At 39.7% G+C, this 26,381-nt stretch overlaps 1 protein-coding gene across 10 annotated transcripts in view; it reads left to right on the top strand.

The window, feature by feature from the left end:
* The first annotated feature begins 1,184 nt into the window (after window positions 1-1,184).
* The window catches only part of RNGTT (RNA guanylyltransferase and 5'-phosphatase), a 351,931-nt gene continuing 326,734 nt past the window's right edge, over window positions 1,185-26,381 (top strand). For 4 of the 10 annotated variants that reach the window (XR_010322529.1, XM_064288903.1, XM_064288911.1 and 1 more), the window contains exons 1-4: window positions 1,186-1,463; window positions 15,237-15,346; window positions 24,135-24,238; window positions 24,331-24,419. Coding sequence is in view for 9 of the 10 variants with exons in the window: in XM_064288903.1 (XP_064144973.1) it covers window positions 1,400-1,463; window positions 15,237-15,346; window positions 24,135-24,238; window positions 24,331-24,419 (367 nt within the window). In the remaining variant the exon portion in view is untranslated. The other 6 variants (XM_064288922.1, XM_064288898.1, XM_064288919.1 and 3 more) reach the window with 4 other exon arrangements.

Below are 26,381 nucleotides of genomic sequence, written 5' to 3'. Positions count from 1 at the left end.
CTCCCAGCTGGGAAGCCTTGCCCCCGACACTTTCATTAAAAGATCTTAGCATCTCCAACATCAGGACAGACCAGGAGTGTGACCCGTTTTTCTGGTTGCTTCAGAGAGATAGGCTTTGGGCCCTCTTTATGGGCGAATCCCGACTCTCAACAAGAGGCTTTCATGGACTGAGCTGCCAAGTACCCGACCCACCCTTTGAAAATATATTCCCCAAAGCCTCACGTTCTTGCAGTTTCAATGTAGCACGGGTGCTTAAATTCAAACCATTACCTTATAATTAATATGCTTATCCCACTTTATATTTAATACTTTAACTAATTTAATGTGGTAACTAAAGAAGGTCTTATTACAGGATAGTATTTATGAAATGCTTCCAAGCACCCCTGCTTAACTGGAAGGGAAAGATCACTTACTCGGTAGGCAAAGGAAAACACCACTAGGTGGTTCTCCGTCCTGCAATTTCTGCCTTTGCTAGTCAGACACATTAGTTAGTAACTTTTTTTGAGACACGAGCCCTCTGAGACTCCCAAGTATGCTTTGAAACTTTGATCCAGAAATGTACAAACAAAACTCTTAAAATGTTTTGAAATATAATTTCAGCCGCTTCATGCATAAATCCTATGAAGTACCCCCGAAAAGAAATTACTCATTTCTGGTATTCCAATTCCTCGCCCTCGGAATTTCTTTAAAACTTGCTTCCCCCATCTATGTCAGGGAGAACTTTCCCAATATCCAATCAAATTCAGATCCAGCCATGACGCCAACCTTGGCCGAAAAAGGGACGCCAAGAGTCTTGAGTAGTAGCGGTGGTAATTCCCTTTCATCGCTAGAACGAACGCCCTCATGAAAACGGCAGAAAGTCTACGCGTGGAAAGAGTTCTGGTTTCCTTCCACATTTGGCAGTTTCCCTCCGCGGTAAAAAAAAAAAAATTTTTTTTTTTTCCCCGCGGTAGGGATGGAAAAAAACGTACTATTTCCGCTAGCTCGAAGGCGTGAGCATAAGCACAGAAGCGTCCTAAGAGCTCGTCGGCATCTAGGCCGGGCGAGGCGGGGCGGGGCGGGGCGGGGCGGGGCAAGGCTCGCTCCTCCCATTCGCCGTGGCCTTAACTCTTTCCTGCTCCTCCGCGGAGCTTCTTCCCCTATGACCTCGGAAAGAAGGGGGCGGGGCCTTTGGGGCGGAAGTTGCGGTGCATTGTGGGCTCGCCTGGAGCCGTGGAGTTGAGTCTGAATGGAAGTGGCGCGCTAACCCTGACGTTACCCGGGTAGTAGCGGCTAGGATCCCGACCCCGGCCGGGATTCTGGTGCCTCGGGCCTCCGGGGCCGAGCGGACCGCGAGGAGGCGGCGGCAGAGGCACGGCGAGCGTTGGTGGAGGGGGGCGGCTCTTCGCGGCCCCAAGACATGGCTCATAACAAGATCCCGCCGCGGTGGCTGAACTGTCCGCGGCGCGGCCAGCCGGTAGCAGGTAATCCGCGCAGAGGGTGTCTGAGTCACCTGGATGGCTCGGCAGTGGGGCGTATGAGGGGCGCAGTTTTCGGTGGTTCTGAGCCCATTAGTGGTATTTCAGGATCGAGATGTACTCCGTCGGCCGAAGCTTCGTGGATAAATGGGAACGTGGATGGGAGTGGGTCGGTGAGTAGGGACGCTTGTCACTAGCCCATAAGACTGAGTATTGCGAACGCGAAGGTGGAAGCTCTTGTGTCGCAGGAGCTGAGGACCTAGGGATATAGGAGTATACTTTGAAGCTCAGTAGAAGTTTGTGAATCTTTCAGAGTTCTCAGAAGGGGAAGGAACAAGTGTCGGTCTTGGGTTGCGGGAGGACTAAGGAGATGGAGGGCCGGTTCCCAGCGGTAAGATGGGCCGAGACCGAGACTAGAAACCTGGAGTTTCTTTTTTCTTTGTTTTTTAAATTACTGCTATTGTAGATTTTTTCACCATTATTAAATTTGACATACAATAAGATTTAAATTTGAAGTGTACAGTTTGATAAATTTTGATTATATGTATGTGTATATGTTTGTGTGTATGTTCCCTGGATGGCACAAGCTGTTCGCACTCAACAACTCACCTAGAGGTTGGTGGTTTGAACCCACCCAGCAACGTCAGAGAAGAAAGGCCTGGCGGTCTGCTTCTGTAAAGATTATAGTCAAGAAAACTCTATGGAGCAGTTCTACCCTGTAGCACACAGGGCCCAGCTTGAAGGCAACGGGTTTGGTTTTTTTGACTTTATGTTCCATAAAAGCATCACTGCTCAGTTTCCTCCTGTGGTCTGTAAGCCTTTCTCAGGCAACCACTGATCTGTTTTCTGTCACTATAGATTTGTTTGCATTTTCTAGAATTTAAATAAAACGAAGCATATAGTACATACTTTTTTGCGGGGGAGTGTTCTGGCTTTTTGACTCAGCATAACTATTTTGAGATTCATTCATGTTATTGCATGTATCAGTGGTCGTTTCTCTTTTATTGCCGAATAGTATTCCATTGTATGGGTATGCCACAATTTGTTTATCCACTCACCTGGACGTTTGGGTTTCCAGTTTCTGATTATTACAAATCAAGATTCTGTGAACATTCATGTTTAAGTCTTTGTATGCACATATGTATATTTTTAAAAATAATTTTTATTGTGCTTTAAGTGAAAGTTTACAAATCAAGTCAGTCTGTCACATATAAGTTTTATGTACATCTTACTCCGTACTCCCACTTACTCTTCCCTTAAAGAGTCAGCCCGCTCCCTCCTTCCAGTCTCTCCTTCTGTGACGGTTGTGCCAGTTTCTAACCCTCTCTACCCTCCCATCTCCCCTCCAGACAGGAGATGCCAACACAGTCTCAAGCGTCCACCTGATACAAGTAGCTCACTCTTCATCAGCATCTCTTTCCAACCCATTGTCCAGTCCCTTCCATGTCTGATGCGTTATCTTCGGGTATGGTTCCTGTCCTGGGCCAACGGAAGGTTTGGGGACCATGACCGCCGGGATTCTTCTAGTCTGAGTCAGACCATTAAGTCTGGTCTTTTTATGAGAATTTGGGGTCTGCATCCCACCATTCTCCTGCTCCGTCAGGGGTTCTCTGTTGTGCTCCCCGTCAGGGCAGTCATCGGTTGTGGCTGGGCACCATCTAGTTCTTCTGGTCTCAGGATGATGTAAGTCTCTGGTTCACGTGGCCCTTTCTGTCTCTTGGGCTCATAGTTATCGTGTGACCTTGGTGTTCGTCATTCTCCTTTGCTCCAGGTTGGTTGAGACCAATTGATGCATCTTAGATGGCCGCTTGTTATGTATGCACATATATTTTAATTTCTCTTTATTAAATTTCTAGAAGAGTGCCTTGTGTGGTAGACGTATGTTAAGAAACTGCCAAACTCTTTGAAAGTTTAACATTTTATATTCCCACGATCAGTGTATGAGAGCTCCATTTACTTCACATCATTTGCAGCACTTGTTATGATCAGTCTTTTTAATTTTAGCTGTCTTAATAGGTGTGTAGTAGTATCTTATTGTGGTTTGAATAATAATGTTGAACATCTTTTTATGTGCTTCTCGGCTATTCGTTTAATTTCTTTTGTGAAGTGGCCAAATCTTTTGCCAGTTTGTTAATTAGGTCGTTAATCGTATTATTGAATTACAGGAGATTTTCATATAATTAAATACAAGTCCTTTGGATATATGTTTTGCAAATCTTTTCTCCTGTCTGTGGCTTGCCTTTTCCTTTTCTTAAGTGTTTCTTTTGCAGACCAAAGTTTAAAATTTTAATGAACTCCAATTTACTGAATTTTCTAGAAGTTTTTTTTTTTTTGGTGGTTAACCAGCATTTATTTCCCAAATGAGGAAACATTTACATGATTAGTTGTTATTTTCTCTTGCTAATGAAAATACATAAGAAACAAAATGGCCAATTAGTGGGTCCATTCGTTCCCCAGGTCTCCACTGTTTCTTTTTTTTCTTTATTTTTTAAATTGTGCTGAAGTTAATTTCTCATACTAAAATTTATACACATAGTGTTATGTGACTCTAGTTACAGTCCCTGAAATGTGACAGCACATTCCCCCTTTGCACGTGGTTTCCCGTGGGCATCCAATGAGCTCCTGCCCCTTCGTGCCTTCTCATCCTGCCTTCAGACAGGAGCAGCCCATTTGGTCTTGCGTGTCTGCTTGAACTAAGAAGCACACTCTTAAGGAGTATTATTTTATGTTTTATAGTCCACTCTAATCTCTGTCTGAAGAGTGGGCTTCAGGAATAGTTTTAGTTCCTGGTTAACAGAGTTTTGGGGGTTCCTCCAGTCTCAGTCCATTAAGTCTGGTCTGGTCTTTTTATGTGAATTTAAGTTGTGCTCCACACTTTTCTCCTGCTCTGTCAGGGACTCTGTTCCGTTCCCTGTCAGGGCAGTCATTGGTAGTAGCTGGATACTGTCTCAGGCTGATGGAATCTCTGGTTTATGTGGCCTTTTTGTCTCTTAGTCTCATATTTTCCCTGTGTCTTTGGTGTTCTTAATTCTCCTTTGCTCCAGGTGGGTTGGGACCAATTGATGCATCTTAGATGGCAGCTTGCAAAGTTTTAAAACCCCAGATGCCACTCACCAAAATGGGATGCTGAACGTTTTTCTCGAACGTGTTTTGAAACAAAAATTACAAAATTTCATAGTGAGCTAGGAGAACTTATTAATTATATACATATCTGTAGTATGTCTACCTAATTATTTAAAATTATTGGAAGAGGAGATTCTGTAGTCACTTTTCAGTTCGGTTTTCCGATTCTTCTAGTTTGTCAGCTGTTCTTCACATTTACATATAAAATCCTCGGCTAATAAAGCCATATACACTGTGGATAAAACGAAAGAATCTAAGCAAGCCTTAGTGTGAGTAAATGTTTTTCTTTAATCAACAGCTAAGTTTCCTTTACGTTCTTTCCATTTTTGTATGCATTTTCAATTGTAATGAGAACAGTTCTACTTGGTAATCATTGTACGTTCTTCAAACAAGTTTATCATAATTCTTTACATTTTTATTTATAGGTCTTATTCCCTAGTCATTTTGAATTTTTTTTCCCTGAACCATTTCTTACTATCTAATCCTTTCTTCTTACATGTGGTTTACTCTGTGGAATTAGGAAGAAACCTCCAAACCTAGATGTCTAGTTCCTGTTCTAGCCTGAAGCTTGATTCCTGGATCCCTTGATGAGAGTTACCTGCTGCACTGATTGTGAGGAAAATAAAATTAAACAGAAGTTCTTGTTAAAGTGAACATTTTTTATTTGGAATTAGAAAAAACTTTTTAAAATCAGAACTTTAATATAAAATGTGCAAGATGGCAATAACAAATTTCGAAATACTGATACATGGGACAAATATGGCCCTAAAAGGGGGCAGATAGCAGCAAGTAAGGTGCTAAGCTCCAGGCAACCTTACACCTTTCTGAGAAATGGAATTGTGTGCCTTTCCCTCCCCCCTGTAAGGACGGAAGGTTTAGGAATAAAAAGTACCTCCTTTTTATTGTGTTGGAATATTTTAGCCCCGAAAAGCTAGACTGAATTATTGTGGTTAAGTGGCCTTGGTGGCACAGATGTTTAAGGACCTGGCTGCTAACTGAAAGTTTGGCATTCGAACCCACCCCAGTGGCTCTGCGAGAGATCTGCATCCATAAAGATTACAGTCGTCTACAAAATCCTGTGGGGCAATTCTGCTCTTTCACATGGGTGGCTATGAGTCCAGAATGACTGGAGGGCACCTAGCAACAACAAAGGTAAGTAATCAAGCTCACCTGCTTGATTAATTGTGGTGCCTGGATAGAACCCCATGTCTCCTGACCCCCAAACTGGATCTTTACTAGTAATCAATACTGCTTCAGATTGTGATGCTTATTAGAAAGGAAAGTTAATACAACACAGAATTTTTTTTTTTTCAAATTGCACTTCAGGTGAAGCTTATAGAACAAATTAGCTTCTCATTAAACAGTATATATATTGTTTTATGACATTTGTTAATAACCCCACGACATGTCAGCACTTTTACTTCGCAACCTTGGGTTTCCTATTACCAGCTTTCCTGTCCCATCTTGCCTTCTAGTCCTTGCCGCTGGGCTGGTGTGCCCCTTTAGTCTCGTTTTGTTTCATGTTGTTGCTGCTGTTAGGTGCCTTCTAGTCAGTTCCAACTCATTGCGACCCTAAGTACCACAAAACGAAACACTGCCCAGTCCTGCGGTGTCCTTACAATCGTTGTTATTCTTGAGCTCATTGTTGCAGCTACTGTGTCAGTCCATCTCATTGAGAGTCTTCCTCTTTTCCACTGACCCTGTACTTTACCAGGCATTATGTTCTGCTCCAAGGACCGATCCCTCCTGACAACATGTGCAAAGTATGTAAGAGGCAGTCTTGCCATCCTTGGTTCTAAGGAGCATTCTGGTTGTACTTGCTCCAAGACAGATTTGTTTTTTCTTTTGGCAGTCCATGGTATATTCAATATTCTTCTCCAACACCACAATTCAAAGATGTCAGTTTTTCTTTGGTCTTCGTTATTCATTGTCCAGCTTTTACATGAATATGATGCGATTGAAAATACCATGGCTTGGGTCAGGTGCACCTGAGTCTTCAAGGTGATGTCTTTGCTTTTCAACATTTTAAAGTGGTCCTTTGCAGCAGATTTGTCCAATGCAGTGCGTCTTGATGTGTTGACTGCTGCTTCCGTGAGTGTTGATGGTGGATCCAAGTAAAATGAAGTCCTTGACGACTTCAATCTTTTCTCCATTTATCATGATCTGGCTTACTGGTCCAGTTGTGAGGATTTTTGTTTTCTTTATCTTGAGGTGTAATCCATACTGAGGGCTGTGGTCTTTGATCTTCATCAGTAAGTGCTTCAAGTCTTCTTCACTTTCAGCAAGCAGAGTTATGTCATCTGCATAATACAGATTGTTAATGAGTCTTCCTCCAATCCTGATGCCCCATTCTTCTTCATATAGTCCAGCTTCTCGGATTATTTGCTCAGCATACAGATTGAATAGGTATGATTAAGGGAGACAACCCTGACACACACCTTTCCTGACTTTAAAGTACTCAGTATCCCCGTATTCTGTCTGAACAGCTGCCTCTTGATCTATGTACAGGTTCCTTATGAGCACAATTAAGTGTTCTGGAATTGCCATTCTTTGCAATATTTTCCATAATTTGTTATGACCCACAGTTATATGCCTTTGCATAGTCAATAAAACACAGGTAAACATCCTTTTGGTATTCTCTGCTTTCAGCCAGGATCCATCTGGCATCAGCAATGTTATCCGTATTTCCACATCCTCTTCTGAATCCAGCCTGAATTTCTGGCAGTTCCCTGTCAATATACTGCTGCAGCCTCTTTTGAATGATCTTCAGCAGAATTTTGCTTGCTTGTGATATTAATGATATTGTTTGATAATTTCTGCATTTGGTTGGATTGCCTTTCTTGGTAATAGGCATAAATATGGATCTCTTCCAGTAGGATGGCCAGGTAGCTGTCTTTCAGATTTCTTGGCATAGACAAGTGAGCACTTCCAGCGCTGCATCCGTTTGTTGAAACATCTCAATTGATATTTTGTCAATTCCTGGAGCCTTGTTCTTCGCCAGTGCCTTCAGTGCAGCTTGGACTTCCTCCCTCAGCACCATTGGTTCCTGTTTCATGGGCCTGTCTAATCTTTGGATAAAGGGTGAACTTCGGGAGTGACTTCATTACTGAGCTAAGGGAGCTTCTGGGGGCCGTAGTCTCGGGGTTTCTCCAGTCTCTGTCAGTCCAGTATGTCTGGTCTTTTTTATAATACAGTGTAGAATTCTTGATGCTATGTTGTGAACTATGGAAATGCAAGGTTAGCAGTATTTTATAGTAGCAGGGCAAGAAGTACTAGCTATATTCTTGCAAGTTTAAGTGAGAAATAATCAAATTTCCATTTTCTACCTTCTGTTTTCTTCCTCCTAAGTTTTTTTTCTGATTTAAAAGTAATTCATGATTATAGAATTTCCTTGATATTTTGTATATTGGGGAATGTGCATTATGGCTGCTTACATTTTCTTATTGTAAACATTAGGTTTCATGTTAGTGCTAGAAGGTCATAATTATCCTGAATCAGAACAAAGATGGTACCAATTATATGTAATCTGTTTCAATAAGAAGTCACCATCTCTAATTAAAGCAGACTTCTAATGAGGGAGAGCTTCTGGGAATAGGGCCAGACTTTATTTCTGAAAAATTCTTTTTTCCTCCTCCTGAGTGATAGATTTCAGGTGAACACTTTGAAGAAAACAAACTTCTAACCTCTTAAAGGTAGATCACTCAGTATAGAATTATTTAGCTTCTAATACGCATAAAGAACTTACTAGCAACTAACTGTAGGTATACAAATATGAAACACAGTCCTGTGATAGTGATGGGGACATCATTTTATTCAGCAAATATTTGAGTGTCTACTTCGTGTTAGTTCTTGGGGTAGGGAGATGACTTAAGATATAGTCCCTCATCTTCAAGAGCAGAGTGTCATGGGAGTAGCAAATCATCTGTTATTCAAAAAATGCAGTATCCAAATTCCAATGTCATTTTTTAAGGAGATAGAGAAACAAATCACCAACTTCATATGGAAGGAAAAGAAGCCTTGGATAAGCAAAGCATTACTGAAAAAGAAGAAGAAAGTGGGAGGCCTCACTCTACCTGATTTCAGAACCTATTATACAGCCACAGTAGTCAAAACAGCCTGGTATTGGTACAACAACAGTCACATAGACCAGTGGAACAGAATTGAGAACCCAGGTATAAATCCATCCACATATGAGCGGCTGATATTTGACAAAGGCACAGTGTCAGTTAATTGGGGAAAAGATAGTCTTTTTAACAAATGGTGCTGGCATAACTGGATAGCCATTTGCAAAAAAATGAAACAAGACCCATACCTCACACCATGCACAAAAACTAACTCCAAGTGGATCACAGACCTAAACATAAAGGCTAAAACCATAAAGATCATGGAAGAAAAAATAGGGACAACCTTAGGAGCCTTAATCAAGGCATAAACAGACTACAAAACATTACCAAAAATGACGAAGAGAAACCAGATAACTGGAAGCTCCTAAAAATCAAACACCTACGCTCATCTAAAGACTTCACCAAAAGAGTCAAAAGACCACCTACAGACTGGGAAAGAATTTTCAGCTATGACATTTCCGACCAGCACCTGATCTCTAAAATCTATATGATTCTGTCAAAACTCAACCACAGAAAGACAAACAACCCAATCAAGAAGTGGGCAAAGGATATGAACACACACTTCACTAAAGAAGATATTCAGGCAGCTAACAGATACATGAGAAAATACTCTCGATCATTAGCCATTAGAGAAATGCAAATTAAAACTACGATGAGATTCCATCTCACTCCAACAAGGCTGGCATTAATCCAAAAAACATAAAATAATAAATGTTGGAGAGGCTGCGGAGAGATTGGAACTCTTACACACTGCTGGTGGGAATGTAAAATGGTACAACTACTTTGGAAATCTATCTGGCGTTATCTTAAACAGTTAGAAATAGAACTACCATACAACCCAGAAATCCCACTCCTCGGAATATACCCTAGAGAAACGAGCCTTCACACAAACAGATATATGCACACCCATGTTTATTGCAGCACTGTTTACAATAGCAAAAAGCTGGAAGCAACCAAGGTGTCCATCAACGGATGAATGGTTAAATAAATTGTGGTATATTCACACAATGGAATACTACGCATCGATAAAGAGCAGTGACGAATCTGTGAAACATTTCATAACATGGAGGAACCTCGAAGGCATTATGCTGAGCGAAATTAGTCAGAAGCAAAAGGACAAATATTGTATAAGACCACTATTATAAGATCTTGAGAAATAGTATAAACTGAGAAGAACACATACTTTTGTGGTTACAAGGGGGGAGGGAGGGAAGGAGGGAGAGGGTTTTTTACTGATTAATTAGTAGATAAGAACCGCTTTAGGTGAAGGGAAGGACAACACTCAATACATGGAACTTCAGCTTAATTGGACTGGACCAAAAGCAAAGAAGTTTCCGGGATAAAATGAATGCTTCAAAGGTCAGCGGAGCAAGGGCGGGGGTTTGGGGACCATGGTTTAAGGGGACTTCTAAGTCAATTGGCAAAATAATTCTATTATGAAAACGTTTTGCATCCCACTTTGAAATGTGGCATCTGGGGTCTTAAATGCTAACAGGCGGCCATCTAAGATGCATCAATTGGTCTCAACCCACCTGGAGCAAAGGAGAATGAAGAACACCAAGGTCACATGACAACTAAGAGCCCAAGAGACAGAAAGGGCCACATGAACCAGAGACCTACATCATCCTGAGACCAGAAGAACTAGTTGGTGCCCGGCCACAATCGATGACTGCCCTGACAGGGAGCACAATAGAGAACCCCTGAGGGAGCAGGAGATCAGTGGGATGCAGACCCCAAATTCTCATAAAAAGACCATACTTAATGGTCTGACTGAGACTAGAGGAATCCCGGCCGTCATGGTCCCCAAACCTTCTGTTGGCACAGGACAGGAACCATCCCCGAAGACAACTCATCAGACATGAAAGGGACTGGACAGTGGGTAGGAGAGAGATGCTGATGGAGAGTGAGCTACTTGTATCAGGTGGACACTTGAGACTGTGTTGGCATCTCCTGTCTGGAGGGGGGATGGGAGGGTAGAGAGGGTTGGAAGCTGGCAAAATTGTCACAAAAGGAGAGACTGGAAGGGCTGACTCATTAGGGGGAGAGCAAGTGAGAGTACGGAGTAAGGTGTATATAAACTTATATGTGACAGACTGACTTGATTTGTAAACGTTCACTTGAAGCTCAATAAAATTTAATAAAAAAAAAAAACACCAAATGAAAAGATCCTACAAAAAAAAAAAATGCAGTAATGGCTCTGTCATAGAATATGAAGCCATACTAGAGGCAATAAACCTAATTCTTTCCTGAGATTGGCGGGAGGAGATGAGGAGGAAGAAGGTGATTAAGAGAGGCTTCCTAGAGGAGTTAATACATGAATTATCTTGAATGAATAGAAATCTGCTAGATGGATAATTGGGGATTAGTTTTTGGAAAGACCCTAGGTTGGGGTAGGATGATGAGGGCAGAGACCTTGGATTGAAAAAGATGTCTGTTCTGGAGTGTGTAAGTTAGGATATGAAGTTGAAGAGTTAGGTAAGGTCCCGATCATATAGGCTAGTAAGGCATGATAAGGTATTTAGTGTGTGTGTGTACACACAGATAAAGCAAAAAACTCATTGCCATTGAGATTCCAACTCATAGCAACTTTATAGGACAGAGTGGAACTGCCCCATAGGGTTTCCAAGAAGCAGCTGGTGGATTTGAACTGCTGACCTTTTGGTTAGTAGCCGTAGCTCTTAACCACTGTGCCACCAGGACTCCATACTCATACATGTATGCATGTATATGTGTGTGTGTGTATATATATACACACATACACACACACACATACACACGTGTGTGTATATTTGTATTATTTTTTTTAATTAACTTTTATTGAGCTTCAAGTGAACGTTTACAAATCAAGTCAGTCTGTCACATATAAGTTAATATACATATATTTGTATTTTTTAAGTAGACTTTATTTTTTAGAGCAAGTTGTATGTTCACAGAAAAATTGTGCAAGAAGTACTGCGAATTCCAATACACTCCTTTCATTTATTTTTAAAGTGCTCTTGTAAACCTTTGCAGGTTTGTAAGCGTTGGGATGATATATGATCTACCTTCAATTTTAAAAACACTACTTTAAGTGCTATATGTTGAATGAGTTGAGGAGACAAGAGTGGAAGTGGGGAGACTAGGAACTTGCTGCAGTAGAAGTGGAGATGAAGAGTAGTAGACTGATCTGACAGACATTAAGGAAGGAAAATGGACAGACTTGGTGTTGGATTCAGAATGAGGGAAAGAGGGTAAAAATCGAGTCTTAAGTTTCTGGTTTATGCAACAGGATGATGGGTATCATTAGGGCTTATTGAGGGAGAATCAGGTGTTGGGGAAAAGCAGGTTGGAGGAGATATTCTCAAGATCCTGGTTGCTTAAGTAGAGATGTTGAGTAGACAGTTGGATATATGATTTGGAATTCAGAGAGGTTTGAGTTGGACATGAACATTTGAGAATCATCAGCATAAAGACAATATTTGAAGATATAATAGTTGACTAGTCAGGATAAGTAATGCTAGTTTCCCTAACAAACAACTCCCACAACTCAGTAGTTCAAATCAACACATGTTAATTTCTTCCCTATATCACAGTGCAGTGTTTGTTAGGATGGGCAACTCTTCTCCAAGTGGTGACTCTCTAGGCTCTCTCCATGTTGTGATGCTGTCGTCTTAAACATATGACATCTGAAGTTGACAGGGAAGGGCAGGAGTGGGTTATTTCTCAGATGTTTTATGGCTAGGCCTGGTAGCCAAGAGAGTCTTCAAGAAAGAAGAAAATGTCAGATATGTGAAATGGTGCTGAGATATTGGGTAAGATACCTGACAAGTTGGTAACAACATGGAAGTTGTTGGTACTTTAAGTGGGAATGTGGGATCAGAAGCCAGATGGGAATTGATTTAAGAATTACTTGATTGCAAGTCTCTTAGAGAGTTATAGTGGATTGCCAAGGGGCCAGCCTTAGAGTCTATTTTCCATGTTTGGGGTGGGGAGAGAGTAGCCAAAAATCACAGTGGATCCAAAGGGATGATCAGAAGTGACTTGAGTGTGGCCAGCTGACCTGAAGAGGAGGCTGGGATTGGAACGTGGATGAAGTAGAATAACCTGAATGGACCCGTCCACCAAGGCCATGGATGGACTTTAGTCATCTAAGCAGATGCTGCTAGGATAAAACTAATGTAATAATGCCCAAAGACTCAGTGCAGTGGGTTCAGTTTGCTGGAGGTCAGTAAAGACAAAAGGACAATAATTTACTGTGTGGCTGTCCTCAGTCCTGTCATTAATCCAGTCTCACACATCAGGTTCCTGAAAAGGCTCACTACGCCTCTTCTGAAGCTACCATTCCAGGGCTTCGACTATAATTTTTCTTGGTCTGGTTATGGTTCTGGATCACACACATTTTAAAAATTTGGGTCTGTTCCGGCTTTGTCTTGGCCGTGACTGAACCTGTCTGAACTGGTATGAAGCCCAGGGTATAACATAAAGCTGTCAGTTGAAAAAGGGGCCGGGGAGCTTGATATATTTTAGGAATGAGGATAAGATGTGGCATAGTTATTTATTGTAGGGGATAGTGACGTATGTGGTAAGATTGCCTTTGAGATTGATGCTTATGATTTATAGTGTCATGCATCCGTCTGGCTGTGTGATTTTCTCTAGGAGCCCTCACTTGGATGGGTGTAGATACAAAGAGTTCAGGTGGTTGGGTCTGTGAGGTCTGAGTTTTTCTCAGGTGTGACTGAGTAATGGAGATGAGCGAGGCAGGATGTTAAAGGTATTTACAGGGATGATGAGTTTTGCACTCTGGTGTTGAATAGAAGTAACGTGAAGAGTACAGGAGCTGATGGAAACAGGGTTGGCCCTCCGAGACAGTAGTGAGAAGGAGAGGTCTAATGGGGTAAATCTTACAGTAGATTACCTTCTAACGTATTGTATTTTAAAAAATATTTTTGTTGCTGAGAATATACACAGCAAAACATAACACCAATTCAACAGTTTCTACGTATACAATTCAGTGACGTTGATTACATTCTTCAAGTTGTGCAACTATTCTCACTTTCCTTTTCTGAGTTGTTCTTTCCTCATTAACATAAACTCACTGCCGCATAAGGTTCCTATCTAATCTTTCAAGTTCTAACATACTGTATTATTTACTTATTTATTATGTTTATTGTTTTTGGTATGTTTTCTCCCAATAAAATGTAAGATTTATGAGGGCACGGATTTTTTATCTCTGTGTGTTTATGTGTGTGTTTTTCATTGCTATATTCCATGCTTCTACAATACCGCCTGGTATGTAGTTGTCGTTAGTTGCCATTGAGTCAATTCAGACTAATGGCAACCTCGTGTGCAGAGCAGAACTCTCCATGGGGTTTCAAGGCTCTGACCTCGGAAGCAGATCTCCAGGCCTGTCTTCCAGGGCCCTCTTGGTGAGTTTAAGCCACCATCCTTTCGGCTAGTAGTGGAACATTTAACCGTTTGTACCACCCAGGACTCCTTTGATACATAGTAGGTGTTTGTTAAATATCTGTTAAATGAAGTATAATAATCTAGACAAGATGAGGTGGAGCTGGTGAGAAGTAGTATTTTGAAGGTAGATCTGACAGAATTTGCTGATAGATTAGATATGGGGCGCGGGTGAGAGAAAGAGAGGAGTCAAGGATAACTCCAAAGTTTTTGGCCTGAGTTACACGAAGAATGGTGTTGTCATTAACTGGGAAAGGAAAGAGACTGAGAGGGGCATTTGATAGGCAAGTCTAGAGTTAAGGAAGAGATATGGATAGGAGATATAAATTTTGAGTCATAAGCATATTGATGGTTTTTAAAACCGTGAGACTAGATGAGACATCAAGGGAGTGAATGTAGATAGAAATGAGGTCCACTGACTGAGGTAGGTATTTTAGGTAGACATTATTATCGATTTTGTTGTGTATTAAAGTATAAATCAATTAAAATAGGTCATTTTAAAATTGATTAAAAAAAGTGACTTCGCCTATGCTCATATTCTGATTCAGAAAAAGAAAAGTTCAAAAAAGGTCATTCTTTTTTGGTGTTATTGTAATTATTGATAGTAGTCGGAGTAGCGATTTTTGGTTAGCATCCTCTTAGCATTGTAGCATATCCTAAAACCTGAAATGTAGGATAAAGTTCATAAGATGGAGAAAGTTTCAGCTTCATATAATTAGGGATTTTAAAGTAATAATTTACTTCATTGTTAGTTTTCTAGTACAATATCTTTAAAAGCTTAAGGCAATAACTTTTTAGTGCAGTGGTTTAACATTTAGATTCGTTAGAGAAGTTCCATTCACTGTTAATTTTTATTTTGCTGTTATCTTTGATTGTCAATTTCTAGAATTTATGTTTTTCTTAAAAATTCCCAGGCAGTACCTTTTAAAAATATTTTTAGATTGAGAGTACTTCATGAACAGTTGCATTTACAGATAACTTTTCCATTTAAAACATTTTAAGAAGTTGATTTTAATAATTGTTAATTATAAGGTTTTCACCTGGAACATTATCTTTAATGAAAATTATTATCCATCTTAATGTTGTTTAGGAAAATTCTTACCTCTGAAGACAATGTTAGGACCAAGATATGATAGTCAAGTTGCAGAAGAAAATCGCTTCCATCCCAGTATGCTCTCAAATTATCTAAAGAGTCTAAAGGTAAGAAACAAAACACTCTTCTGGTACAGATTCAATATATCGTATCCTTCTTTTGTTCTTCAGGTAACTTTTTGTCTAAAAATTTAATTTTGGAAGAATTAGTAGGTTTACAGGAAATTACAAAAGTAGTTACTCCAATGGTGACATGTAACTGTAGTACAATATCAAAACCAGTAAATTGATGTTGGTACAGTACTGTTAACTAGATTATATACCTTATTTAGTTTTTACCAGTTTTTACGTATGTGTGTTTGTGTATGTGTATGTGTATACTTCTGTGCAGTTTAGTCCCTTGTATAGATCCATGGCTGTGGTTACAGAACTGTTCCATCCCCATAAAGGATCTCCCTCCTGCCTGCCCTTTTATAGTCAGGCCCTCTCCTCACATCTGTCTCCTGGAAACTGCTAATCCGTTCTCCATCTCTATAGTTTTTTTTTTTTTTTTAATATAATTTTTATTGTGCTCTAAGTGAAAGATTACAAATCGTCAGTCTCTCACACAAAAACCCATATACACCTTGCTACACACTCCCAATTACTCTCCCCCTAATGAGACAGCCCGTTCTCTCCCTCTCTTCTCTCTTTTCGTATCCATTTCGCCAGCTTCTAACCCCCTCCACCCTCTCATCTCCCTTCCAGGCAGGAGATGCCAACATAGTCTAAAGTGTCCACCTGATCCAAGAAGCTCACTCCTCACCAGCATCCCTCTCCAACCCATTGTCCAGTCCAATCCATGTCTGAAAAGTTGGCTTCGGGAATGGTTCCTGTCCTGGGCCAGCAGAAGGTCTGGGGGCCATGATCACCGGGTTCCTCCCAGTCTCAGGCCATTAAGTCTGGTCTTTTTGTGAGAATTTGGGGTCTGCATCCCACTGCTCTCCTGCTCCCTCAGGGGTTCTCTGTTGTGTTCCCTGTCATCGGTTGTAGCCGGGCACCAACTAGTTCTTCTGGTCTCAGGATGATGTAGTCACTGGTTCATGTGGCCCTTTCTGTCTCTTGGGCTCGTAATTGCCTTGTGTCCTTGGTGTTCTTCATTCTCCTTTGATCCAGGTGGGTTGAGACCAAGAGATGCATCTTAGATGGCTGCTTGCTAGCGTTTAAGACCCCAGATGCCACATTTCAAAGTGGGTTGCAGAATGCTTTCTTAATAGGTTTTGTTATGCCAGTTGACTTAGATGTCCCCTGAAACCATGGTCCCCAGACCCCTGCCCCTGCAATGCTGGCCTTCAAAGCATTCAGTTTATTCAGGAAACTTCTTTGCTTTTGGTTTAGTCCAATTATGCTGACCTCTCCTGTATCGTGTGCTGTCTTTCCCTTCACCTAAAGTAGTTCTTATCTACTGTCTAATCAGTGAATGCCCCTCCCCCACCCTCCCTCCCCCCCCACCCTCCCTCCCCCCCCACCCTCCCTCCCCCCTCTCCTAACCACAAAACAATGTTTTCTTCTCAGTTTAAACTATTTCTCAAGTTCTTATAATAGTGGTCTTATACAATATTTGTCCTTTTGCAAATGACTAATTTCACTCAGCATAATGCCTTCCAAGTTCCTCCATGTTATGTTTCACAGATTCCTCACTGTTCTTTATCGATGCATAGTATTCCGTTGTGTGAATATGCCATAATTTATTTATCCATTCATCCATTGATGGGCACCTTGGTTGCTTCCATCTTTTTGCTATTGTAAACAGTGCTGCAGTAAACATGGGTGTGCATATATCTGTTCGTCTAAAGGCTCTTATTTCCCTAGGATATATTCCAAGGAGTGGGATTGCTGGATCCTATGGTAGTTCTATTTCTATCTTTTTAAGGAAGTGCCAAATCGATTTCTAAAGTGGTTGTACCATTTTACATTCCCAACAGCAGTGTATGAGTGTTCCAGTCTCTCCACAGCCTCTCCAACATTTATTATTTTGTGTTTTTTGGATTAATGCCAATCTTGTTGGAGTGAGATGAAATCTCATTGTAGTTTTGATCTGCATTTCTCTAATGGCTAATGATCGTGAACATTTCCTCATATATCTGTTAGCTACCTGAATGTCTTCTTTAGTGAAGTGTCCATTCATATCTTTTGCCCATTTTTTAATTGGGTTATTTGTCTTTTTGCATTTGAGTTTTTGCAGTAACATGTAGATTTTAGAGATCAGACGCTGATCAGAAATGTCATAGCTAAAAACTTTTTCCCAGTCTCTAGGTAATCTTTTTACTCTTTTGGTGAAGTCTTTGGATGTCTATAGTTTTATTATTCCAAGAATGTTACATAAATAGAATCATATAGCATGTGACCTTTTGGGACTTTTTCACTAAGCATAATGCCCTTGAGATCCATCCAAGTTGTGGCACGTATCAGTAGTTCATTCCTTTTTATTACTGAATAGTATTCAGTTGCATGGACATACCAGATTTTGTTTAAGCATTTTTCCATTGAATGACATTTGGGTTGCTTCCAGTTTTGGCAAATATTGAGTAAAGATGCTGTGAACATTCATGTACAGGTTTTCATGTGAACATAAATTTTAATTTTTCTGGGATTAATGCCCAAGAGTGTGATTGCTGGTAAGTACACATTTAGTTTTATAAGAAACTACTTTAAGTGTTTTCCAGTTTGGCTATACCATTTCATATTCCCATCAGGTAACTTTTAAACGAGACTGTATTTTTCACATTATTCTGACAAAATATTGTATGTATTAGTTTCCTAGGGCTGCTGTAACAAATTAGTATAATCTGGGTGGCCTAAAACAACAGAAGTTGATGCTCTCATAATTCTGGAGGCTAGAAATTTGAAATCAAGGTGTTAGCAAGGTTGGTTCCTTCTACAGGCTCTAAGAAAGAATCTGTTCCCTGTCTCTTTCGTAGCTTCAGGTGGTTGCCATCAGTCGTTGGTGTACCTTGGCTTGCAGCCGCGTTATTCCAGTCTCTCCTCTGTCTTCATGTGTCATTCCCCCTGTGGTTGTGTAAATTTCCTTCTTCTTATTAAGGATGCTTAGTCATTGAATGAGGGCCTAATCAAATATGACCTCATTTTAACTTGATTACACGTGCAAAACCCCTATTTCCAAATAGGGTCAAATTGACAGGTATGGAAGTTTAAGATTTGAGTATATATATATATATATATATTTTAAATTTTAGTGGTTTAGGTGAAAATTTACAGCGCATATTACTTTCTCATTCAAAAATTTGTACATAAAATTGTTCTATGATATTGGTTGCAATCCCTACAATGAATCAGCACTCTCCCCCTTTCCATCTGAGCCCCGAGTTCCACGTGTCCATTCATCTAGGTTTCTGGTCCCTTCCTGCCTTCTTGTCTTTGCTTTTGGACAGATGTTGCCCATTTGACCTTGTATGCTGGATTGAACTAAGAAGCAGCTTTCTCATGTGTGTTATTGTTTTGAACATACCTTTTTAGGGCACACAACTGAATTTATAACACTGGTCAATTTTGCTGTTGTACTATTGTTACTATTTTATACTCCTGCTAATCTATTATGGTGTGCTATATTACTATATTGAACAAATATTAGTACCTGTTATGTGCAAGATTCATATCATGGGATAGAAAAGTAACCACTTAGATTTAAAAAACCTGTCACTCATCTCTTTACTCAGTGTAGCTTTATTTGAGTCTTTTATTTTATGTATAGCTTTCATTTTTGCTTACTTACCTTTTGGAGCCCTGGTGGCATAGTGGTTAAGCATTTGGCTGCTAACCAAAAGGTCAGCAGTTCTAATCCACCAGCCGCTCCTTGGACACCCTGTGGGGCAGTTTTGCTCCTTCCTATAGGGCCACTATGAATTGGAAACGACTTGACAGCAGTGGTTTTTTTTTTTAAATCGACCTTCTAATTGTCACTATCAGTAATCAAATATGTTATTGGCAGTATGCTAAAAGCTTGGACTTAGAAGCCAGATAGCCTGGACTTGAATCCCAATTTTCCACTTAAAGTTTTGTGGGCAAGTTACATAATCTTTTTGTTTCCCCTTCCTCATCTATAAAAAATTTGTGCATGGGAAGCACGTAGAACAGTGCTCAGCACAGATTAAGGGTTTCATTTGCACCTCACAATAGCCTTTTGAGGAGATGCTATTGTTACTCTTATTTCATGGATTGGGATTATCTGTTATGAAAAATAAACCCATAAACTCATATCTGTGTGGGGACAGGGCACTTCGCACAATATAATTGTTGTTTCCTTGGCTAAAATATTCTTATATGTTAAGAAAATTCACTTTTTCCTGCTTATGATCACTTTTCATTCCCTTCTTTGGACCTGGAGATGAAAAACATGGCTTCTAATTCTAGCTCACTGAGAAGCTGTGTTGTGGTGTCTAAATCTTTATGTTTCTCAATACATATTCTTTGAAGAAATCAGTAGAGCACAGTATGACACCAGTTACATTTCAGAAATTTACATTTTTATTTTGTAATGTGTGAAATTGAAGTGTTTTTGCCATTTTTTTGTAACAGTAGAGTCTAATTGTTATGTTGACCGTAATAATTATTCAGCCCAATATATTTATTCAGTAAAACAAAAACAACAAAGAGAAAAATAACAAGTATAGAAAGTATAAATCATTTTCCTTGCCTTTCTTCCCAGAGAGTACATGCTTCAGGATGAGGAGGAAGATATGTACATTAACTGTTCCTTGCTTTGACTCAGCTGCTTCTTTTTTTTTTTTTTTCCCTTAAAAAATCTTTATTCAGTTAGCTTTTATTGCTTAAAAAGCCATCATAAACATAGTGGCTTGAAACAACAGCCATATATTTAGCTCGTAATTTTGTGGATCTGTATTTTGGTCTGGAATCAGCTAGAAGGTCCTTCAGCTGGCCTTAGCTGCAATTACTCTGCATCTTTGGCTAGCTCGCTGGTTGGTCAGGCCTGATCAAAGGGACATTAGCTGGGATGGTTTGTCTTTGTTCCGTGTGATCGCTTAGCCTTCAGCAGGCTTTCCCAGGTTTGACTTTTTGTACTTCTTAATTGACTAAGTATGGTGTAGTCTAGGAATGTATTTTTGTTGCCAGATTGAATATGATTCTGGTCTTTAAGATTTTTCATATCACGTGGCCCCTGAACTGCCTTAGTTAGTGATCAGCTGAAGAAATAATAATTTTTGTTCCAACCCAGAAAGAAAAACTGGCTGTGATGGACTTATTGAGAGATGGTATTAAGTCTCCAATGAGATGTGCAAATATAACCATATGTGCTGTTCCTTACTAGTTATTTAAGGGATTTACAAGAGAATTTCAACTATACACACTTTAAAAAAAAAAAAGTTTATTCTTTCAGTGAAAATTGACAAGTCAGTCTCTCGTACAAAAATTTATAAAGACCTTGCTAAACCAAAAAACCCAAACCGAGTGCTGTTGAGTCGATTCCGACTCATAGCGACCCTATAGGACAGGGTAGAACTGCCCCGTAGAGTTTCCAAGGAGCGCCTGGCAGATTTGAACTGCCGACCCTTCGGTTAGGAGCCATAGAACTTAACCACTACGCCACCAGGGTTTCCACAAACACCTTGCTGTATACTCCTAATTGCCTTCCCACTAACGAGACAGCATACTTGTTACCTCCACTGTCCATTTTCGTGTTCATTCAGGCAGCTTCTGACCCCCTCTTCCCTCTCATCTCCCCTCCAGACAGGACCTGTCCACATAGTCTCTTGTGACTACTTGATCCAAGAAGCTCACTCCTCACGTATCATTTTCTATTTCATAGTCCAGTCCAATCTGTGTCTTAAGAGTTGGCTTTGGGAATGATTCCTGTCTTGGGCTAACAGAAGGTGTCTTTCTAGTCTCAGTCAGACCATTAAGTCTGGTCTTTTTTACAAGAATTTGAGGTTTGCATCCCACTGCTCTCCCGCTCCCTCAGGGGTTCTCTGTTGTGTTCCCTGTGAGGGCCGTCATTGGTTGTAGCCATAACAACATGTAGTTCTTCTGGTCTCAGGCTGATGTAGTCTCTGGTTTATGTGGCTCTTTCTGTCTCTTGGGCTCATAATTACTTTATGTCTTTGGTATTCTTCATTCTCCTTTGCTCTAGGTGGGTTGAGACCAATTAATCCATCTTAGATGGCCGCTTGCTAGCGTTTAAGACCCCAGGCACCATTCTCCAAGGTGGGAAGCAGAATCTTTTCTTAATTGATTTTGTTATGCCAGTTGACCTAGATGTCACCTGAAACCGTGGTTCCCAAACCCCTGTCCCTGGTACACTGGCCTTCAAAGCATTCAGTTTATTCAGGAAACTTCTTTGCTTATGGTTTAGTCCAGTAGTATACACACTTTTTTACTGTATATACTTGCATTAGAATTTAACTCTGCCTAAGAAGTGATTCTACCTTAATGACTTTTATCTTTTGATTAAAAAGATAGACAACATTAAAACCAAACAATAGTTTAGCTAAACTAGTAAGGAATGTCTGCCTTGAGCATTGTGCTCTTTTAAGGTCTGTGTATATGGGATCAAATGGACAAAAGCAACTTGAAAGTTTAGATAGAAAATGTAGGGGACAGTGAGTTTATGTTAATGGAGGAATAACTCTGAAAAGAAGGGTGACAATGGTTGCACACCTCGAAGAATGTGATCAGTGTCACTGAATTGTATATGTAAAATTGTTGAATTGGTGTATGTTTTGTGTATATTCTCAACAACAACAAAAATAAAATAAATTATTGAAAAGAAAAGAACAAATGAAAGATGTCCTGTTTTCCCAAAGTAAAAGTCTAACTGATTTCTCAAGAGGTTCTGATGAGTTGGTGAATGATAGCTTGCAAATGTGTAAGGTATTTATACCTTTAGAAGGTTGCTAAACATGAAAATTTTTGAATATATTGGGAAGTATGTGTACTATGGGGCAGTTCTACTCTGTCCTGTAGGGTTGTTATGAATTGGAATTGACTTGACAGCAACAGGTTTTTTTTTTTTTTTAATATGTAAAATAATGTGAAATGAAACAGTACAACTTTATGATTATGACTATGCAAAATCTGAGTATATATGGCTAAAAGAAACCACCTATAGTACACAGAGAATTCATACATAATTTTTTTTCATAGACTTATATTGATACTGATAAAAAATGTTAAAAATACACCTGAGACAAGTTTCTCCCTGTTGGAGAAAGAAGTTAAAAATAAAAGGGAGAGGACTAGAAGAAACCTTGTGGTACTATTCAAGTTGGAGGTATCAATATGGATTTATAGTTTGAAAAAAAAAATACACACACACACACACACACAAAATACACAGTATATGCACTTGATTAAAAATCCAAAAGTTGAAATAGTGAAAAGTCTCCTTCTCACTTTAAAAAAATTTTTTTCGTTGTGGTAAAATACATATAACAAAAAACTTACCATTTTAACCATTTTAAGTATATGATTCAGCATCAGTACTTACATTCACTGTGTTGTACAGCCATCACTAGTATCTGGTTCCAAAAGCTTTTCATTACCCGAGACAGAAACTCAGTACCCCTTAAAGCAGTAACCTCCCACGCCTCTTCCCCCAAGCCCCTGTTATACAAGGCTATGCCATTTGCCTAAGACGGTGCAGCCAGATAGAGCCACCTAAGCAGCAAATGTTGGCATCTAGGATAATGTGTGAATAGTTTGCAGGAGGTCAGTGACTGCCTGATTAATAAATTGACGTCAGCTTTTATACCTTTAACCAAAAAAAAAAACCAAACCTATTGCCGTCGAGTCGATTCTGACTCATAGTGACCCTATAGGACAGAGTAGAACTGCCCTATATATAGAGTTTCCAAGGAGCACCTAGGCAGATTCAAACTCCTGATTAGCAGCTGTAGCACTTAACCACTACATCCCCATGGTTTACACCTTTACCTTTGTATAATTTGCTAACCAGGAACCAGTTGCCACCAAATCAGTTCGGACTTCGGGGACCCCATGTATGTCAGAGCAGAAAATCTGCTATACCTGGACCTGTTTCTGTTATCTTCCTTCCCACACAGCTTCTGCAGTGATATTAATTCCTTTTGGCAGTCCCTAGTCATTTTTTTTTTTTTTGAATGTATGAATTTTATATGCCTCTGGTTTCATTGAGAAATGGGATTTGAGTTTTGTTTCTTCCCCCATTTATCCTGTTTTTGTATGATATCCAGGAAGAGAAGAGGGAAATTGCTGTCTCACACTGTGTTCTTCATACTAAGAGTCTCTCTTCATTTTTAACCTCTCTTCTCAAGGAATATAATTTTAAGCTTCAGCATATTTTCAGAAAATACAAAGAAGTGTTATTAATCAAATGGAAAGAGGGAAATATTTATCTACTTATGACATAAATGGCTTGTCTCATCTTTTAAGCCAGGGATGTAGCATGATGTAGTCTGAGAAGGACAAATAGGTTTTCACAGAGTGATTGGTGGTGGCTGCCTAGAGCCTGGGTTCGTGAGTGTGCCAGATAGATGCCATTCCTGGTCTAACCTCTTACCTAAAAAATCATAGCTGGAGAGGCAAATGTAGAAAACTACAGCAGTGTTCTCTCTTAACTCCAGGTGCACTCAGTGCTAGGTAGATTTTTGTGATGTTGAGAGTATAGCTTATTTTGCTTTTGAGCCTGTCCCTTCATTAGTTTGGCGTTAACTTATTTTTGAGTGCCTGTCAAGTTCTAGTGCGTTGGATAAGTGGTACTTGTGCTGTTAATAGTTCAGTAGGAGAGTGAGCATAAAATCTTCCTCAGTGTAGATGGATGAACTGTAGCATTCCCTTACAGCCAATTTATTTTGGAATAAATTTAGTTACTAGTCAATCTGCACCCCCCCTCCTTTTTTTTAAGGTTAAAATGGGCTTATTGGTGGACCTGACAAATACATCAAGGTTCTATGACAGAAATGACATAGAAAAAGAAGGAATCAAATATATAAAACTTCAGTGTAAAGGGTAAGTCATGTATTAAAACTCTTTAATATTGAAAATTTTCATTGAAGTTTGTAATCTCTTTTTTTTCAAAAAATTTTTTTCCATATTACCAGACATGGTGAGTGTCCTACAGCTGAGAACACTGAGACATTTATTCGTCTGTGTGAGCGGTTTAATGAGAGAAACCCACCTGAACTTATAGGTATGCTTGGCTCTATCTTACCAACATTTTGAACATTTTATTTTGTAGTTGGGGTTCCATTCTCTTTTTTGCAAATGAGTTGACATGCTTTTGATATGGAGAATTTTCCCCCTCCCACTTTTTAAATAATCACTATGTATTGTTTATTGTAATAATAGATTAATTTTTGTGAAGTATAAAATACATGTATTTTCATAATTTTCGTGTTTTTCAAGGTGAAGCCCTAATTGCTCTTATACCCTGTCTCTGCCTTAATAAATATTTTGGTCTGTATTTTCAGTGGATTCACTTCAGTGGCCTTTCTCAAGAACCAATTCTTTTTGGAATTACTATGACTTCTTTTGGAGATGGGAAAATTGTGGCTTACAGAGGTTAAATAAGTTGTCTTAGATCATATGGAGCCCTGGTGGTGCAGTGGTTAAGAGCTTGGTTTAAGAACCAAAAGGTTGACAGTTCAAATCCACCAGCCGCTCCTTGGAAACCCTTTCGGGCAGTTCTACTGTGTCCTATAGGGTAGCTATGACTCAAAATTGACTCAAGGGCAATGGGTTTGGTTTGGTTTTAGGTCATATGGTTAGGAAGCTGTGGAGCCAGGATTTAAACCAAGACATGTTTGACCCCAGAGCTCAGGCTTTAAACCGTGCTTCCTTTCTCTCGTAACATAGCTTTTATTTTTTAATACAGTGCTAGTAACATCAAAAACAGTGTCAAATCCTAGGAAAATAACAATCACCTTTAAGCTTTCCTCTCAGACAGATCTTCTTTTAAAACGTTTTAGAGTATTTCTTTCTAGCTGTTTTACTGTGTATGTATTTTTGCATCACTGAAGTTTTAAAACGTGAGATCAGACTGCATAGGAGGCAGTGTCCAGGAGGTGAGAGCCAGGCTTTAGTTAGAACAAGAAAGGGAAGGGAATCGTAGTTACCTGTTTGTTCAGAAATACTGATGGAACATTTAGTGTGTGCTAGCATGGTCTTGATGCAGTGGATATGGTCTCATTTTTAGGGGGATTAGAAGTCTAATGGTAAAATAGATAACTAATCTGACAGTTACAGTCCAGTGTTATACAGGAGAGGTAGGTAAGGGTTGTATGGAGCCCATCCTATGGCAGTTTTGGGGGATCAGGGATAAACACTTTAGACATATAATATACACTGTATATAATAAATATATAAAAAGTGTATGCGTATATGTGTAGGATAAATGAATATGTTTAAGCTGAGATCTGTAGGACAATTCAAGAAAAAGGGCTTAAAATGACAGAGCAGAGATTCAATTGATATTACTTTATATTTTCTTATAGTATTTTATTTTTTCTTAAGTTTTTATTAAGAAATATTTGGTACTGTCAAAAGAGCCATTTTCTTACTTATGTAAGTTATAGAGAATAATAATGAAATGACCACCTGTGAACACCACATTTGTCTGGTTTAAGAAATAGAATATTATATCTTCGAAATATCCTTTGTGTCCTTCTCTGGTCACATTCTCTCTTCCTTGGAGGGGTAACAGCTGTTTTGAGTTTTGTTGTTTATGATTCCCTTATTTCTTTGTAGTTTTGTCCCTAGACCAGTATTTCTCCAACTTTTTTGTACTGTCGCATATATAGAAAATGAAACTGTATGTATATTGGAGGGGATTTGAAACCCTGGCCAGGGTTCTTATGGCTGGCTTTGATTGCTCTGGGGCTGCTGCCACTCCAGACCCAGTCCAGCTCCCTGAGGGCTGAGGGCCGCAGCATTTTCAGGTGTGCTGTTGAAAACTCTACCATCCATTCTCTTGTTGATGGATACTTCATTTAGGAAATATTGATTGCTACTCTCTGCTAGGCACTGTGTTAGGCTCTTGAAATATGTCAGTGAAGAAAACAGAAAAATAATTTCCTGCCCTCTGGACCTTACATTGTAGTGGGTGGTGGTGGGGGGGAAGGCGCAGACAGTAAATAATACATATAATAAATAT

Source organism: Loxodonta africana, chromosome 1, assembly GCF_030014295.1.
Source record: "Loxodonta africana isolate mLoxAfr1 chromosome 1, mLoxAfr1.hap2, whole genome shotgun sequence".
NCBI classification, from domain to species: Eukaryota; Metazoa; Chordata; class Mammalia; order Proboscidea; family Elephantidae; genus Loxodonta; species Loxodonta africana.
The sequence above is the reverse complement of the archived record's forward strand: the minus strand, read 5'-3'. Positions and strand labels throughout refer to the sequence as shown.